At 46.4% G+C, this 16,939-nt stretch overlaps 2 protein-coding genes across 8 annotated transcripts in view; one reads left to right on the top strand and one right to left on the bottom strand.

Annotated features, from left to right (window-relative positions):
• The window catches only part of FAM78A (family with sequence similarity 78 member A), a 984,894-nt gene that overhangs the window by 163,540 nt on the left and 804,415 nt on the right, over nt 1-16,939 (bottom strand). The window lies entirely within an intron of this gene.
• The window catches only part of NUP214 (nucleoporin 214), a 369,960-nt gene that overhangs the window by 294,086 nt on the left and 58,935 nt on the right, over nt 1-16,939 (top strand). For 2 of the 3 annotated variants that reach the window (XM_078646199.1, XM_078646198.1), the window contains one exon: nt 7,207-7,378. In XM_078646199.1, the coding sequence (XP_078502325.1) occupies nt 7,207-7,378 (172 nt within the window). Of the gene's footprint in view, nt 1-637; nt 777-7,206; nt 7,379-16,939 lie in introns of those variants that run through there. The other variant, XM_078646200.1, reaches the window with a different exon arrangement.

Here is a 16,939-nt window from a genome sequence, read left to right as displayed (position 1 = left end):
TAGGGGAGTCAGGCAAGGAAGAGATTTTATTTTATTATCACCAGTGAAAATGTAACATTAGTAATTCATTTTTAGGACATCTTTGTGAACCCCTCCTCATGATGATTCTGTGAGCTTTATTCACTGGAGTAATCTTCCAGTAAAGATGCAAGTTGGTGCCAGGCTGTTCTGGGAATGGCGCTTGAAGTCTAACTAGGCACATGCCATCATCCCTAGTCCACTGTAGGAAAGGGGATTATTATTTGGGCTCAAAGGATGGGCCACTCCCTGCTAGATGTCACACAAATTAAATTAAATAAATCTGTGCTTAATCCCTGGTAACGTGACACAGAACATTCAATCTTAAGTATTTAAGGAGTGCCTGCACAGTAGAAAAAGTCACACCAAACGCAATAGTATTTCACAACTAATTTTAAAATAAAGGAAAACATCTTATGAGTAAATAAGACAAAAAAATGTATAAATCCATAAAGGGAAACCAGAGACATGATTTTTGTTTTTAAAGATTTAAGTGATGGGTTCTGAAAAGTTGATTGGTCCCGGTGAAAGTCTGGAAGTAAAAAAGGTTGAGAAAGTTTGTAAGTTCCCATGCAGAAAATTCAAATCCTCCCTGATTCGACTACTGCTGAAATTGTAGCTGCTGCCATGGAACCAAAGGCTGGATACTTGAAGTGTGTTGGTCCCGCTGATGATTTGGCGATTTCACGCTGAAAATGCAGAATTGGACGTTGTCGTTTTTCGAAGGTGCTGGGATACTTGACTGGGCCAAAGCTGGAATTCACTTCGACGCCATGGAACTGCATGCGAGGTATGTTTTACCGCAGGTCCACCTAAACCCTGGAGGAAACGTTTTTCAAAGTTTCCAAACTTTCTTCTAGTGCCAAAACATCCCCTGGAGTACACTTCTAATGACCTAAGAAGAGGGCACTCAGAGACTTGCATGATCTCAGGCAGAGGCCAACTGCAAAGTCCATTTCAGATCTAGTTTTCATTCATAAGCTGGGCTTTTGAAGGAAAGGGGCTCTTGCAACTTGCTTTGTCTATATAGCAACACAAGAGGTCAGTCTTGTTTGGTTCAAGAGGAAGCAGGTGCAGTCCTTTAGGGCAGGGCTCCTCTCAGGTCACTGACAGCAGGCTCAGTACTGTTCTGATCGTCTACAGGCCAAGAAAGTGTTCTGAGAAGGTGCTTGTGGAGACCCATTTATGTCTGGCACAAGCTAGTAAATAGAGGTAACTCCTGGGCATCTCTCAACTAATGGGGTAAAAGTTCCTGGGCCAACACTACTCATGTTTTCAGTAGTTTCTCACTGCAAATAATCCCCCAGTGCTCCTCACTTTCAAAAATAGAGTTTCTATTTTGCAGGGCCTGTGTGCCCACCTATAGGTGTGGGCAGGGTACTGAACTGTCCCCTCTGTGGTCAGTAAAAAACTGTTCTGGTGGAAGAATGTGCGCTCCAGATCTCCTCACAAAATATGTGAAGTTAATGTATATTTGAAAAACCCCTTTTCATATCCTGCCTGTGGCTGCACTCAACTCCATTTCAGTTGTGATGGAAAAATAGCAAGGGCCTAAGCATAGTTCAGAATTACCATGGAGGTACTTTTGCCTTTAGACTGTGTTCACTCTTTTATCTAATCTGGAGGATTCTTGTATTTCTTCTTTAATAGCAACGAGCCGACACAGACATAGGAAGCAATAAGCCATGAACACCTTAGTAATGCGTCATTGTGATTGCTCGGATTATTCCTCATGAGCCTGATGCCCCATTCTCTTTGGGATCTTAATGTTGAATTGAGTGTGTTGGTTTATAGGGCTTTTTAAACTTGGACATCCAGCAGTTTGGAAACCAAGCTCTCATTGCAGCATATTTAGCTCAAGTTAAAAGGATCGAAATACTGCAAGTCTTATCCGATTACAGGACTGCTTTTCAGAGTCCTTCGGGCTTACTCGGCTTTCTTCTGGATGCGCGGGCTGAGCCAAGCAGCAGCCCAGATGACTGCTCTTTATTGAGGATTCCTCCCTCTGTTTGTCTGTGTGAAATCTTACGAGTCCGTGGAGCCTTCCATGATTTGCTTGTGTGGAGGAGGCAAGGGAACTGCAGAAAATCCCACAAGAAAGTTGGCTGCCCAGATCTAGCTTTCAAATGTAGTGTAGGCGCCTACGACCTACAGTGAGCAAAATGAGCAATGCCGTCTGCTGTTCTCCGAAGTGTAACTTTAGTGCCAGGTGCTTGATTCTGGAAGCCTACATGCGTGAAGTGGTAGAACCATGAAAGAAGTTGAGAACGCTCTGATGTTTTCACTGTGTGAGGCACCTGTCGTTCACGGGTGGGCTGAAGGTGTAGCAGAGGACCATTTAAGGTGACTACAGTGGGGCTCTCAAGTCAATGTGTAGTGTTCAGATGGCCACCTCTGCTTAACCAAGGCTCCATAAATAGAGGACATGGGAAAGAGAGTGGCAAACTTAAACAAAAACTAAACATACATATATATTGGTGTGCATGTTGTAGCCCATGTCTCACTTGGACATAGTCAAAGAACATTCAAAAGGGACATTAAACATGTTATAAACCAAGGTGCTGAGGGAAAATCAGAGAGTGATACTCGCCCAGCAATGGTAATCGATCGGGCCAGTACAGGAGGGATTTGTGCAGCTTTCGAGAAAGAGGTGCTTTGTGAACGAAAATGCATCAAAGTGTTTCTTGTCCAAAGACCAAAATGTTAAGCTTGGCAAAGCACATTGTTGAAGCCCTTGAAAGAGCTTCTCAGCCAAAAATGTGTGCCTGTTGGTTGCAGGATGCTGCTGTCACACGCTTCATAAAGTTAGGTAACTAACTTTTCAAGCTGTATTAAGCTTGCAACACAAGCTCTCAGAATAGCAGGTAAAAGATGCTCAGAAGTAAAAACCCACAAATTATCATTTTGAGGATTTCTCAGTGTAGCATCTGGACAGGTTTTATTCTGGTATTCAAAACAACTCATACTTAAAATGTCTAGTCTGACTCTCCAAAAAGAGTCTTCATAGAGATGTTAGTTTTTCAGGAAGACTCAAGCTCAAAACTACTAATGTATCAATTTCTGGTGCATATCAGTGAGAAGGTGATTGGGGGAAGGAGAGTGGAGAAAACTGAAGGATTCACACCCTCCCAGCCACCTTGCTCAACCATACGGAACATTTTGCTTTAGCCTTAAAGCAATGTATTTGGTAATTTTTAATATAGAAGTAAGGAAGGGGAAAATGGTGGTTCTCCCTTTATGAAATAGCCATTGATTATTTCTACGGTGGCATAGTTCTATGTGATAGGTATTAGCAGTATCGAGAAGCTCAATAGGGTGGTACGCAGATGGGATCCCCTCCAATAATTAAAAACAAAAACATGTATTATATCTCATATAGATTTATTAAACCCTTTCCTGGATAGATTATGAACAGCAGAATTGAAATGTGTGTGAATTTGAAAACAGGATTCGTTAACCTGTCATTTTGAGGGTGGATCCCAACAGCAGGAAATAATAAACAACAAAATGAACCCTGGTACGCGTTTTGAGGGTGAACCATTTTGTATTTATTTTTGTGGGGAAAAAATCTCACAGATAAATCTAATATTTTTTTGGGAGGAAATCTTTGCCAGAGGCGCCACTAAAAAAGTTCAAAACTTTACAACTTCATTAACTTCATACGTCAGGAATTTTGTTCAGTTCCGCTTTCGAAATAAAAAATTCACCTATCTATAGTTAAAGGTGATAGAGAAAGGCTACACATTTAACGATACTCAGCTCATCATGGATCTCTGAGGAAGTCAAAGTTGATATGTAGGCTGCACCGCTGCTCTGGAAGTGATGTTGCCTCCCAGATGTACTCATTATTTAATGTGGCTATCTCCAAAACTCATCAAATACCTTACCATAGGATTGCGTCCTGCATTCTTTCAAGGGTCTCTGTCCCTCCAAACGGCATACATGGAGACACCATCAATGCTGCAGAAATACCCCACTGTATGCAGTCAGCAGGACTGGCCCTTAAACTTGCATTCCTCATGTTGAGTTACACAAATGCTTGTTCGGAGATTGTCTGGTCAAGTGTACCTTAAGAAAAAGTTTTGCCGGATAACCTGTCTAGCCTTCAGCCTACCTTTGTCCCAAGTGGTTAAGAATTCTTTCTAATCTGCTTATTAACATGAAGTAAACCCAGTGAGACATACAGTTTAGTGCAACTTACACACAGTCATCCATGCTCTTGTGCTGCTAATCCATAGCGCTTCCTCCATACAGCCCAGCCAACACCCACCCCTCTGACTGTAAAGGTAGACTGTAACTCAAGGGAAAGTGGCTTTAGGGAAGGAGCGTGCACGTCAAAGTTTCTGAAACGGGCTGGTATCTGTGCTGTGCAAATGCACAACTATATTCATTAAATCTCGAAACGTGGTTGTCACTAAGATGTATTAACCTCTCACACCAGCTATGCAAGGTGCAATTAAAGTATTTGCTTCCTCCTGTCAAACGTCAGACATTGTGAAACATCACCCGCCTGCACTAAACAGGAATATGTCCAGACACAAGTCATGTGGTGTACTATGAGCCTCCAAACAAACCCAAATCAATACACACTGAACTACTCTAGGCCCAAGGAGTATACCCAGTGACACCTACTAAGCTAAGCAATATCTAAACCTGCTCATCTACAACCACCGTCATAGGCCTAAACCCTATATACACACACATCAGGCACACATTTACCCTCTACACTAGCTAGCCAAAATCCAAATAAATTCCCCACGCATATCCCCCGTGCAAGGCAGAGCCAGTGTACTATTGGCACTTCCCAGGATCAAGTTGGTGAGCTTTTCTGCTCTCAGTGAGTTAAACCCAAACAGTATCCTCTAAATCGGGGATACTCAAGGCCCTCCTGACCTTGAACTGCAGCCCCTTGGTGAACAACAGCACTGGGCTGTTGTTCACTTGACAGAGCGGGAACATTCAGGAACCTGTGAAATGGGCGTACTTTATTTTCAGGTTAACCGCATGCGCGCTAGCGGTTTTCCCGCTGCGATTTTAAAAAACCCGCGTTACGTGACGAGCTCAGCTCGTCATCAGCGTAGGGCAGGTTACGCCCATGACGAGCTGAGCTCGTCATCAGCCCCTAAGGGGTTAAACTAAACAATAGGTAAAGAAGCTAAGGCTGTTTTCTAGACAACTTATCTTTGGCAAGCAACTGCTTTGCATCCCCCTACGCCCATATTTCAACACCCCGACCATCCCCTGCTGGCATCTTTGCAGCCCTCGGGAAGCAACAGACAGGACTATGTGGCCCCCAGGGAAATGTTCGCGAGTACCTATGCTCTAGATCATCAAAGTGTACTAGTCTATTTAACAAGGCACTAGTCAGCTAAGTACTGACCATTGTGCCAACTTGTGCTCATGGGAAAACATTCAACTAGTTTCGTGACATACCCACTTTGTAAGTGGCAGGAAACCACCGTCACCGCAGTATCTTGGGGCATATGACTGCTGCACACAGTGAAAACTGCTCTTGTTCTCTGTATACTTGATGGAAGTCTCTGTGTGTGAGTGGATGCACTGGTTGTCTCTCGTCACTTTTAACTAGCGTCACCATCTTAACTCACCCAGTGTACTCCAGCAATAAACCCTAAATAATTTACCAACAAGACCCCACCACCAATGGATTCAATATCCAATTTTAAAATGTTTTGGATGAAATTTAGTGGGCGATTGTGTCTGTGTAAAATATGTCACTATAGCAGTAAGCAATGCACCCAAGACCCTGTACTTTGACTGGTTTGTCCTTGAAGCCATTTTGATTGTCTTTTAGTTCTTTTATGAGTAGGGTTTTGGTGCAAGTGGGAGTTCTTGCATGCTTGAGCTCGTGGTCCTCGCACCCGCTCCTACTCAGGGTGCTTGCTCCCCATCCAATCAGACAAAAGGTGGATGGCACCTGGCCCATCCTCCTCTGAACTCCCAACTTGCTGACTGTGTTCTTTCCTGGCCTCTTTTTTGTATAGTAAAGTACCCCCATAGCACATATTGCTCTCCATTGCAAGTGACATTTCAATATGTTCCCCTAGAATCTCATTTAGCTGGTTACGGGTGACCCTTTAAGGCAGCTGCTTGAGAGAGCAGTGTTTGAACTCAGGTTTCAGGGCATGGTGTCGGGGAGACTTTTCATCAAGGGGCGGAGGCACGAGCATTATAAGCATCTGAGAAAGTAGTTGTAACCGGAAGCTTAATCCTGGTCATAAATTATTCAAGCTGTTATTTTGTAGATCCTTTTCCAGCTCCATTGTGAGTGTGTATTGCAAGTCACCCTTCTTGATTACCCTTGCCGCTTGCTCCTGTAATTTAACAGTTCTTATTGGAACGTGCTGCAGAGGATCCTGTTTTAATGTTTAATTCCTGCTAAATTTAACACTCTAAACTGAAAGAAACATTTTTCACATTGGAGTGTGTTTTTTCTGTCTGTTTGACTCAAGATTAATATGGTGCACATGTTGGGCGTCTGAATATTTAACACCTGTGTATCATCAATGAACATGCTTGCATTAGCCAGAGCCTCAAAGTGAAGCCTTTCTGTCCTTGATGCCAGTCAATGTCTAAAAATTAAACAGCTAATCTGTAATCTCAGCCCATGAATGTTAACTCACCAGTCTCACAGAGAGGTAATGGGAACAGCTTAAATCTCTTGCTACTCTTTGTACTTGGTACTTCCAAAAGGGATCACATCGCCATGTCCCTGCACCTGCCGTGCCCTCCTGTGGCAACTGAGGCTGTGGTGCTATTGGGGATCTCTCCAGGAGGCTCTGAGGTAGAGGTTTAAAAGTAATCGTGCTCAGACCTCTCCCTTAGTCTTCTGACCCCTTTCCCTGGGGTGCCTTTTGAAGTGGAGTTACCTACTCCAGTGTAACAGTTGCCCTCACTAAGCCTACACAACAGGACTGGATGCAAGCTGATTGTGTTATGTTTGAGGATTCAGTTGCATCACTTATTATTAAACTCTCAAAGGGGATAGCATGTTTCTAGAGGAGAGTCCTTTACTCCAGAGCAAAGCTACTGTTCCTGTGCAATGCTGACTACACGGCCATCTTTTAGCCATGCTTCAGAAGGCCCATGTGTGCTTCAAAGCTCTTTGTTCCTCACTAACGTCACAATTCTCTCTTCCTCCTTGTCTTCTTTTGCCTCTGTTTTGCTCAGGTGGCTTCGGAGCTGCTCCGGTGTTCGGCAGCCCTCCCACGTTTGGGGGATCCCCGGGGTTTGGAGGGGTGCCAGCATTCGGTTCAGCCCCAGCCTTTTCAAGCCCTCTGGGCTCGACGGGAGGCAAAGTGTTCGGAGAGGGTACATCAGCTGCAAGCACCGGAGGATTCGGGTAAGAGAGCGGCAGGGTTTTAACGACTCGGGGGAGTCAAAATGTATGTTTTTTGCTTTAAAACAAACTCATTGTCAAATAGGAATGCATTGACCTGCCGCTGCATCCATTTTGCACCCTTTATTCTGCTTTCAAATTTCTGATATAGCTGCATTGTCAATTAATGTTGTTACGATTTCATGTTTTCTTTGTGTGAGAATACCGTTAAATGTTTGTCTCTTGACTTGATACATTTGTGTGCAAATTTGGTTTGTTTATCATTTTGTTTTTTTGTGTAGGACCAGATGTTTGCGTACCTCTTAGATATGGAAGGACATCTCTTTATCATTGTTTTATGGCCCTGGAATCTGTGCTGTCCCCTACTATGCTCTCGTCCCCCTTTTAGTTGTATCTATTCGCTGTAGCACATCCTCTTCCTGTGGCCTACGCCAGGTGCAGTGAGCGCTCCTGCAGTAATGATAGTTCTCTACCCCTTCTCTTGGTTTCAGCTGCATATGAATCTCTTATAGAACTGTCTAGATGTAATGCTTTCAGCACAGACTGAGGGTTGAAGGTGAGTGTGACCGCGCTTTCTTCCATTCTGAAGAGAAGACAAGCGTAACGCGTATGTGAAAGAGGCGTTTCCTAGCTGACCGAGGAATCATGCATGTTGATGGCATGTACAGGCCATCCCACACCTACCTCAGGCAATACTCCTTGATGGCTCCAGATGGATGTAGAAGCGGATGCCAGTAAGCTTCTACTCATCCCGCCCGTCTCACACTTTTCTACTCTGGTACAGCTGCCACATTCCATCACTGAGATGATCACTTGTTGACTACTGTTCCATGCCTCCTTTGAGTCACCATCTTCGACCCGTCATTAATATTGACCTCACCTCTTCTCATGACTAGGTGAAGTGGAACGTCCCTGACCTGTGTTCAGTAGCACTTGTTTTGACAGGACTGGTTGTTTGAAGTGCCCAGTGCTCGATGGCTGAGGTCCAAGTGCATTGTTTTGACTCCGACTTCTCCAAGGGTGGCATTCGAAAACCGAGTTTAATCCGCTGATTGTGGACCCATGCTTTATACAAACTTTCAGGATCTGTGCACAGAAAATCATCTCATGGGAAGCACCTTAATAGGAATTTAAAAGGCTGAATAAGTGACAGGGGTTGTGGCTGTTTCCCATGACCAAAGGGCATACTGATAGGAGAAACAGCAGGAATATATGGTATGTTCATTAACATTGGGTATGAAGATATATATTATTGCTGCAGACAGAGATTTTATCTTCTCTCAGCATGTAAAATGCAGCAATTATATACTGTGTAAGGAGGTGACACCAGGTAATCTCCCTGCACAAATGTTCCCATGCATATAACATTTGTCTAGTGACACTTTTTCCAATCTTTCTTGGGTTACTATGGGTCTGTATCTCTTTGTCTTTTTTTCCCCTCCTTTGTTTTGATTGACTTTTCAGCACAGATGATCTCTTTTGCTTTTTGGCATTTTTAGGTAGAGGTTACCTGACAGGACAAACTGGCCAGTCCAGTATCAGCTTACGAAGATCTTGCATTGAGCTAAAGCCTGCCCATTGCTTTCCATTGGCTGGCTTTATTGTCACCCTCATTTGGTGGTTTTCTATTTGATGGCGTGCCTTTCCATCTTGCGTTTGTCCCTGCCCTGGAGCATATCCTCTTTACTTGTATCCTTCCACTGCTCACTGTTGGGAAACTACTTTTTTTTTGTCTTTTTGCTTAACCGCTCCTTGAGAGTGGGTGTTTTTCCTGTCTCCTTCATGTGCTCCCACTCTCAGTTTTGCACTCTGATCTGTGTGCTTTTCTCCTCCCCTCATTTCTTTTTGCTTAAGCTCTCCAAAAGTAAATGTATTTTCCGGGTGTCTCCCTTGTGTGCTCCTCGCTCTCCCTCCTGATCCATGTTGCTGTCTCGCCGATGTGTTTTTGTGGTGGCATCTCCCTCTTGTGCTTCCAAGGCATCATGTGACCTAATAAAGCCATGCAGTCACAAGCCCACCCTCCACAGAACGGTGTGGGTTTAATGCAATTCATATACATCCTTAACTTCATTTTATATTTTATACATGCTTTGCATAGTCTTTACTTTGTATTTCAACTGGATGCAGTAGGCATCCTGAGTCACCACGAGCCTTGAAGCGGCAGAAAATGTGAATGAAATGCCCCAGTGGCAGACAATCGAAGCAGCTTCTTCTGCTTAAAACTTGATCATATTGCCTCCTTCAGCGATATAGCCAAAATCATTAATGGGCCATGCAAAGAGAAGTCCTCGTAACCACTGTCAGAGTGCCAGGCCCCAAAGTGTTTGAGCAACCATTTCTTCCTCACTGAAAATTTGAACTGATTGAGAATCCAATTTGTGGTCGGTACAACCCCGTTTGAGGGGTGTAAAAGGCAATGGACAAGAAGGGGCTATTGGGACACAGCCATAAGAGCTAAGGTCACTTGCCTCTACCATCCCAGGGTCCCTCCTACTATGGCTCTGCAAAGCGGTGCCAAGTCAATGCCTTGAGCACTAACTCTGTGGTAGCGATGGCGAACAGTCAAAGACGTCTCGGCGATGAAAGCCAGTCACAGGCGTCTCAGGGCGGTAGCCATGGCGAGAAGGCACAGGCTTGGTAGCGGGGACACCAGAGAGGCACGTAGGTAGATTGACCTTGAGACTCGGCGAAACTAGTATGTTTCTTCACTGAGCAAGCCTTCCCTCTGCCCCCACGAAGCCTTAGAGACCCGCAATAGAAGTCTTGCTTTTTCCTCGCCTATTTTAGGTTTGAGTTAATGCCTACTGCCAATTTTTGCAATTAGGCTACAGGACTCTAGGACTGGATGCACGTTAGTGTGTGTAGACCACCCATTTTCCTTTTTCTGATCCTGATGAAAACCTGGGATTTACCGTTTACAGGTTGAAACATGTAGACCATTCACATAGATACTCACGGTCATAATCACCCAGCAGTATCTTCTCACTGTTTTTAATATTGTCCAGTAGCCTTTGAATAAAGTTTTTTTCAAAACCAAGACAATTTTTTTTTCTTCAAAACAAAACCAGTACAATTTTTAACACCACTTTTTGCACTATCCACTCAAAAAACCAGCTCCACTGTAGTTCAGGTGTCGCAGCACACCCTGATGGCACTCGGCCGTCAGGGTGGAACCCCGATGAGGAAGCATGTCACCAACCAGGTTGGTGAGTGAGGGGTTTTTAATAAAAGGATAATATTCCTTTTTTCATTGACATCCCATTCAGAACCTTTTCTAAGGTCCTTGTGGTGATACTCCTCTTTTGATATTTCTATATTTAAATCCAGGGGACTGGGAGTACTTTCCATTCACACATGTGAAAAAATACCTCACTCTCTCCTTTTGTTTATATGTATCTTGGAGGTAGCCATGCCTAGCAGTCACAGGCTTCTCAGGGAGGTAGCCATGGTGAGCGCACTCAGGCTTCTCAGTGAGGTAGCGAGGGTGGGCAGTCACAGGCTTTTCAGTGAGGTTAGTCTGGGAGATATTACAGGCTCAGAACTCAACAGCAGCGCAATAATTTGATTCTCCAGCCCAGGAATTCACTTGTTTAGAGTAAGGCACAATATTGCACAAATCACAAAAATATTCCAGATACTTGTTGTACAGGTGAGAGTTCAATATGCTTAAGAGGCGTGGTCCTATGCCCTACTTTCCTACTCTTCTCTGATAGGCTAGGACCCATTGGCAGTCCAGCCCCACTCGCCCCCTCCTCAGCATATATTCGTTTTGGCTTGGAACATCCAAATAGTCGCACACCTGCTCCTCTAGGCAGGGAAGGCCCATGGTAGACCTTCTGCTTACAGGAGGTATGCTGTCGTCATTGCAGGCGGTAGACTCACTAAGGCTGGGCAGGGACAGCCTGCTCAGTAAGATCCTGAACACGACGCTGGGAGAGACTGGCTTCTGACAGTGGCTCTCTTCCTGGCTCCAGACAGGCCTCAAAGTCTCAGCAGATTCGAATCCTCTACTCAGATGAGTCGCAATAGCAGTCACCCTTAGGCCCTCATGATATGTGTTAATATCGTATTCCTCTACTCCATGTGCTGGGCTCCAGTAGCAACTTATCAGCTTCGAAGCACTTTGGGGCACATCAGTCTAGTCTGATCGCTCATACTTCAGACAGGTGGTGTTTATCCACAAATTGTCTCGAGACAGAGCTTTATATTTCGGAGCGGCATAGTCTGTTGTGCACACCTTGGATCAGTGCTGGACCAGTCACTCACGCTGGTTTGTAGGGTACCCTGGGGTGGGCCCCAAAGGTTACCGACTTCTTTTCTTTGAGGCTGCAGGGACCGGCCGATCACTAGGCAGATAGTGCTGCAATTGCGCCATCCTCAATCACAGGCATACATTGGGCAATGTGACCCCGGGCAAAGTCTCAACCTCAACCAAAGCTGTGTTCCAATCGTACTGGAGTGCAGCCTTTAGCCAATATTTCGGATCAGATAACTTTCTTTTACAAAGTGGCAGAGCTCATACTTTACATCATTTCGTTGGATCAGATTCAGACAAGAACAGCTAGATGAACACACTTGCCTCCAATCAATGCGGGCAATTTGTATGCCGAGGGGTCTGGACTCTTTCCCAGGCACTGTGCTAGTCTCTCCCCTAGTCCTGCCACTGAGGAGAGTGCCTCTTTTGCGGTGGTCATGAGACTGGCTGCAGAGGTCCTCGGCCTGCAGCTCCATGCCTTGGGGGTCAAAATAAACATCCTAATGGAGTTTCCTCAGCTTGGCCAGGATGCATATATTCTTATTTACGTCCTACAGGCCCACAGAGATTACCTGCGGTGCATAGTGGACGAGGAGCATTTCCAGCTCAATGTGCTCGCCTTTGGCTTACCTGTACAGTGGCAAAGCACACTCCTTACACCATTCAGAGCTCACTGAGGTGACAAATGAATCGCTGCTGGGCTGGAGAGGACATCTAGGAGAGGTAGAGATCTGAGGGCTCTGGTCTCTAGCGGAAACCCACCTCCACATAAATTTGTTGGAGTTGCGAGTAAACCACTTCCTGTTGAAGATCTTCCTCCCATCCATCAAAAAAAGCCTAGTACAGGTACTGACCGATAACACTACTGTAATGTGGTACTGCAACAAGCAGGGCAGTGTGGGGTCTTGGGTACTGTGCCAGGGGATTCTGCACCTCCGGAAGTGACTGACTCCCTGAGGCATTTCCCTTGTCCTGAGCCAACTGGCGCGATCTCTAAACGCCAGGGCGGATTAACTCAGTCGCTGATGCCTACCAGATCACGAATGGCATTTAGGCCCAGAGGTGGCACAGTGCATTTTTCCAGCAATGTGGAGAATCCTGCCTCGATCTTTATTCCACAGCAGAGAACGTGTATTGTCGGCATTTTTATGATAGAAGTTCCAAGGAAGGTTCTTTCTGAGTCTCATTCGGCCTAGAGTGGAATGTAGGACTTCTATATGCCTTCCTGCCACTATCGACTGAGCCCAAGTCATCCTAGTGACACCAGATTGGCGAGGCTTGTGTGGGATCCAGATTTTCTGGGCATAGCTATCTGCCCTCTGATCAAGCTGTCACTTCGGAAAAGACTACTTTCGCAGCAGCAGGGTAGGGGACTACATGCAGGCCTCCACACTGCTGCTCCATGGTAGAGGATGAGCAGCAGTAGTTAGTCTCCTTCGATCTTCCTCTGGAAGTCGCTGATGTTATTCTGGCGGCAAGATGCTCATCTACTAAATCGGTGTATGCCAGATGCTAGGACAAGTTTGTGGTGGATTGATCTGCTACAAGTCAAGCTTCCCGAATGCTGTTTTTGTCGTTGACCTTGCAAGAACTTGTGTTGGGCACTGATAGAGGCTATTTGTTGACTTTTTAGGCCTGAGGTTACTGGACCAGTCTTATTTGTTTAAATCGCCTATTGTTGATATGAGAATATTTTTTACAACATATGTTTCCGTCAAATTTCTTTTGTGATGCCACAGTGGAACGTGAATTTGGTTCTCACTTTTCTAATGGCATCCCATTTGAGCCTGTCTGCACCTGTTCATCATGTCTCTTGACCATGGAACATGGCTTGCTGGTCGCAATCAAGGCTGCAGGCCCTCTCGGTCCAGCCATATTACACATAATGATTTCCAGACAAGCTTGTGTTGAGAACTCGAGTTGCGTTTCTGCCGAAGGTAGTAACGCTTTCCACATCAGGAAGGCTATCACCCTTCTGACTTTCCCTGCCACTGCCCTCCTCCCCCTACCCCCTTATCCCGCTTGAAAGAGGAGGGATTCAATCGCTTCGACCCCAAGAGTCCTCATTTTCTACATTGATCATACCAAGCAACGTAGACTGGACCATAAACTCTTTGTGGGCTTTTCAAGACAAAGCAGGGCAAGGCAATGCAGAAAATAACTATCTTTAGGTGGATAGACCTCTTTATAAAAATCTGTACTCGCTAAATGAGAATCTGCCACCCGAAGGATGGAGGACTCTTTCCAGTTGAGCCAATGCTGCTACTATAGTGCTAACCTGCAGAATGCCAGGCCTGCATATTTGTCACACTGCTACGTGGGCATCAGTGCACAAGTTCACGAACCACTCCCGCCTCGACAGAACAGGTCAGTCAGATAAGAATTTTGCCTGCTCGGTCATGCAGGACTATTTGGTTTAAGCCATTACACAAATCTCCCATCAGGGGAGGTACTACTTTGATAGCTATTCACAAGGTGGGGAGTCTGCGGTTAGAATGATCTGTTGGAAGAACAAGTTGCTTACTTTCAGTGGTGCTTTTTCTGGCTGATAGTCTATCAAACCACGGATTCCTCAAAGTCCTTCCCTCCTCATGTTCTCTGGAATTGACTCTTTTTGCATCTAAAAAGGTCCCAATGTAAAGATCTGCACATTGGTCAAGTCAATTTGTAAGTGCTGTCAAGCCTTTGAAACCAACTGACGTCACTGCTCCTGTGTGGTGCTTTTATACCGTCCTGTTTGCACATTTGGAGTTTCACAACGCCACTATTATCATGGAAGAATACTGCTTTCGAGTTTCCGGATCCTGTCTGGTGCTTCGAGGAATGTATACCAGGTGAGGAATCTGTGTTTAGATGGAGCATCCACTAGAAAGAGCGTTACAACAGTTAAGTAATGTGCTCATTGTTGTCACTCCAATTTTTAAGAAAGGGAAGTGCTTGTAGTGCTGCATACACAAGTGTGCAATGGGGTACCACAATAGTTTGTAAAGAAATGTCTAACAAGAGGCAACAATTTCTGTATTTAGTCTCATTTTTCCAGAATCTTCTTAGTGGACAGCATAACCTTTTTTCCCAAAACATTTTATTCAAATGCTCCAAGTTGGATACAAAAGAAAGAATTCAACAGTAATAGACTAATAAGCATTTACCCACTTATTTATGTCTATTACAATTGCCACCAGAATGTAACCATATTTGTTACAAAATATCATACAAAAAAGAGAACCACCACAGAGGATATAAATCTTGAACTTTTTGCTGTGCAGTTTCGCATTTTTCCTGACGCTTCATCCTGTAGCATTTAGAAAGGGCCTGATTTTGATCTTGGCGGATGGGACACTCTGGCACATATGTGATGGATATCCCGTCCGCCATATTACAAGTGCCTTTGGATATAATGCACTTGTAATACAGTAAAGGGGAATATCCGGCACATTTGTGACAGAGTATCTCATCCGCAAGATCTACATCAGGCCCAAAGGTATCAAATCCAAGATCCGACTTTCAGTGTCAAGGTATGAGCAAGATTTCCACTTATTTAAACATTATTCAATGCAGTAGAGAGCTCCATCATTTGAAATGTTGACCCTACTACATGTATTTCCAAAGTTGTGAGGAGAAATGGACTGGTGCTGAGGTGGAACCGGATGTGATTGCCCAAGATCACATGACCGAAGAACAAAAGATTAGTTAGTTGTATCAACGTCTACTAAAGATGTCCTGTTGGAAAGGCGATCCCAGGGGAGACAGAAGATGTCTGACTGTCTGCCCCGAGACCCACCTCTCTCTATGGAATAGGCCGAGCGCCGTAGGGAGGCCTCCTTGGCGAGGCTCCTCTCCTACAATCGTAACAGCTGAGCAATCACACTACCACAGACGGACACCACACGAAGGAATATTCACAAGTATCTTTATATAATAAAATGAAGGCACGTTCTTGGCAGGCTAGCAGGCAGGGATCGAGGGATCCGTAAAGTCTTGGTTTCGGGAGTACGGGGGTAGCGGGACAGTCTTGGCACCAACTGGTGCGTGGATAGTTCAAGGGATCAGGCCGCGTCAGCGTCAGCAGGGCCTTGGTATAGTTCAGCGTTGATTAGGCCGCGACAGCGTCAGCAGGGCCTCGAAGGTGGTTCAGCTTGGTCAGGCCGCGACAGCGTCAGCAGGGCCTCGAAGATGGTTCAGTTCGGTCGGGCCGCGACAGCGTCAGCAGGGCCTCGAAGATGGTTCAGTTCGGTCAGGCCGCGACAGCGTCAGCAGGGCCTCGAAGATGGTTCAGCTCGGTCAGGCCGCGACAGCGTCAGCAGGGCCTCGAAGGTGGTTCAGTTCGGTCTGGCCGCAACAGCGTCAGCAGGGCCTCAAAGATGGTTCAGCTCGGTCAGGCCGCGACAGCGTCAGCAGGGCCTCGAAGGTTCCAGGGCAAGAGTTCCGATCAGGATCAGCCGCGACAAGGTCAGCAGGGCTTCGACTCCAAGATACAACTGGAGTCCTAATCCAGGGCTGGCCCAGATATAGGACTGGAGTCCTTTGATGTCTGGACCCTCGCGCCTGGGGGTCAGAGGGGCCGGGATGAAGGTGTCCAGACACCCAGCAGGGGGGTGGAGCCAGCGCCCAGGGAGGCTGGAGGGCGATCGATACCAGGCGTCCGGGGACGGCTGGAGGGCCATCAAAACTCCCCTCCTCCGGGATCCGCCAAGTGGCCACTCTACCACCTGGGAGGATCTTGGTGCCTCGATGTTGGGGCTTCGCCGGGGCCAGGGATGGCTGCGGCCACGTGCTCGGAACGTGACGGCCCCAAGATGGAGTCGGGCCGGGAATGGTGGCCTGGCATGGTCGCCAGACCTGCAGTGTTGACGAGCAGGGTCTGCCGGGGTTCCAGGGGGGAGAGCCGTGGGTTGCCAGGGGGGCTGCTCTCGTCGATGGTTCGTGTTCAGGGGGTCGACGGAGGGCCGATGTCGTCCCGGGCCCGCCATGCGGGAGGGGTAGGACCACGCCACGAGGCCGGGTCCAACACACGTCCCCTCCAGCTGAAGGCGGGGAGAGTCACCCATCTTCCTGGGTATTCTCCTCATCGAGGCGGAAGAAGCGGGACAGGCCGTCAGTGTTGGCGTGGTCGTCGCCAGGGCGATGCTCCACAGTGAAGTCCATCCCTTGCAGGGAGATGGACCACCGTAGCAGCTTTGGGTTTTCGCCACGCATCTGCATCAGCCACCGCAGGAGCCGGTGGTCAGTCTGGACCCGGAAGTGGGTGCCGAAGAGGTAGGGCCTGAGTTTCTTGAGGGCCCACACCACGGCGAAGGCCTCTCTCTCAA

The sequence above is a fragment of the Lissotriton helveticus genome, chromosome 5_1, assembly GCF_964261635.1.
Source record: "Lissotriton helveticus chromosome 5_1, aLisHel1.1, whole genome shotgun sequence".
Classification (NCBI taxonomy): Eukaryota; Metazoa; Chordata; class Amphibia; order Caudata; family Salamandridae; genus Lissotriton; species Lissotriton helveticus.
This window is presented reverse-complemented; position numbering and strand designations above follow the sequence as displayed.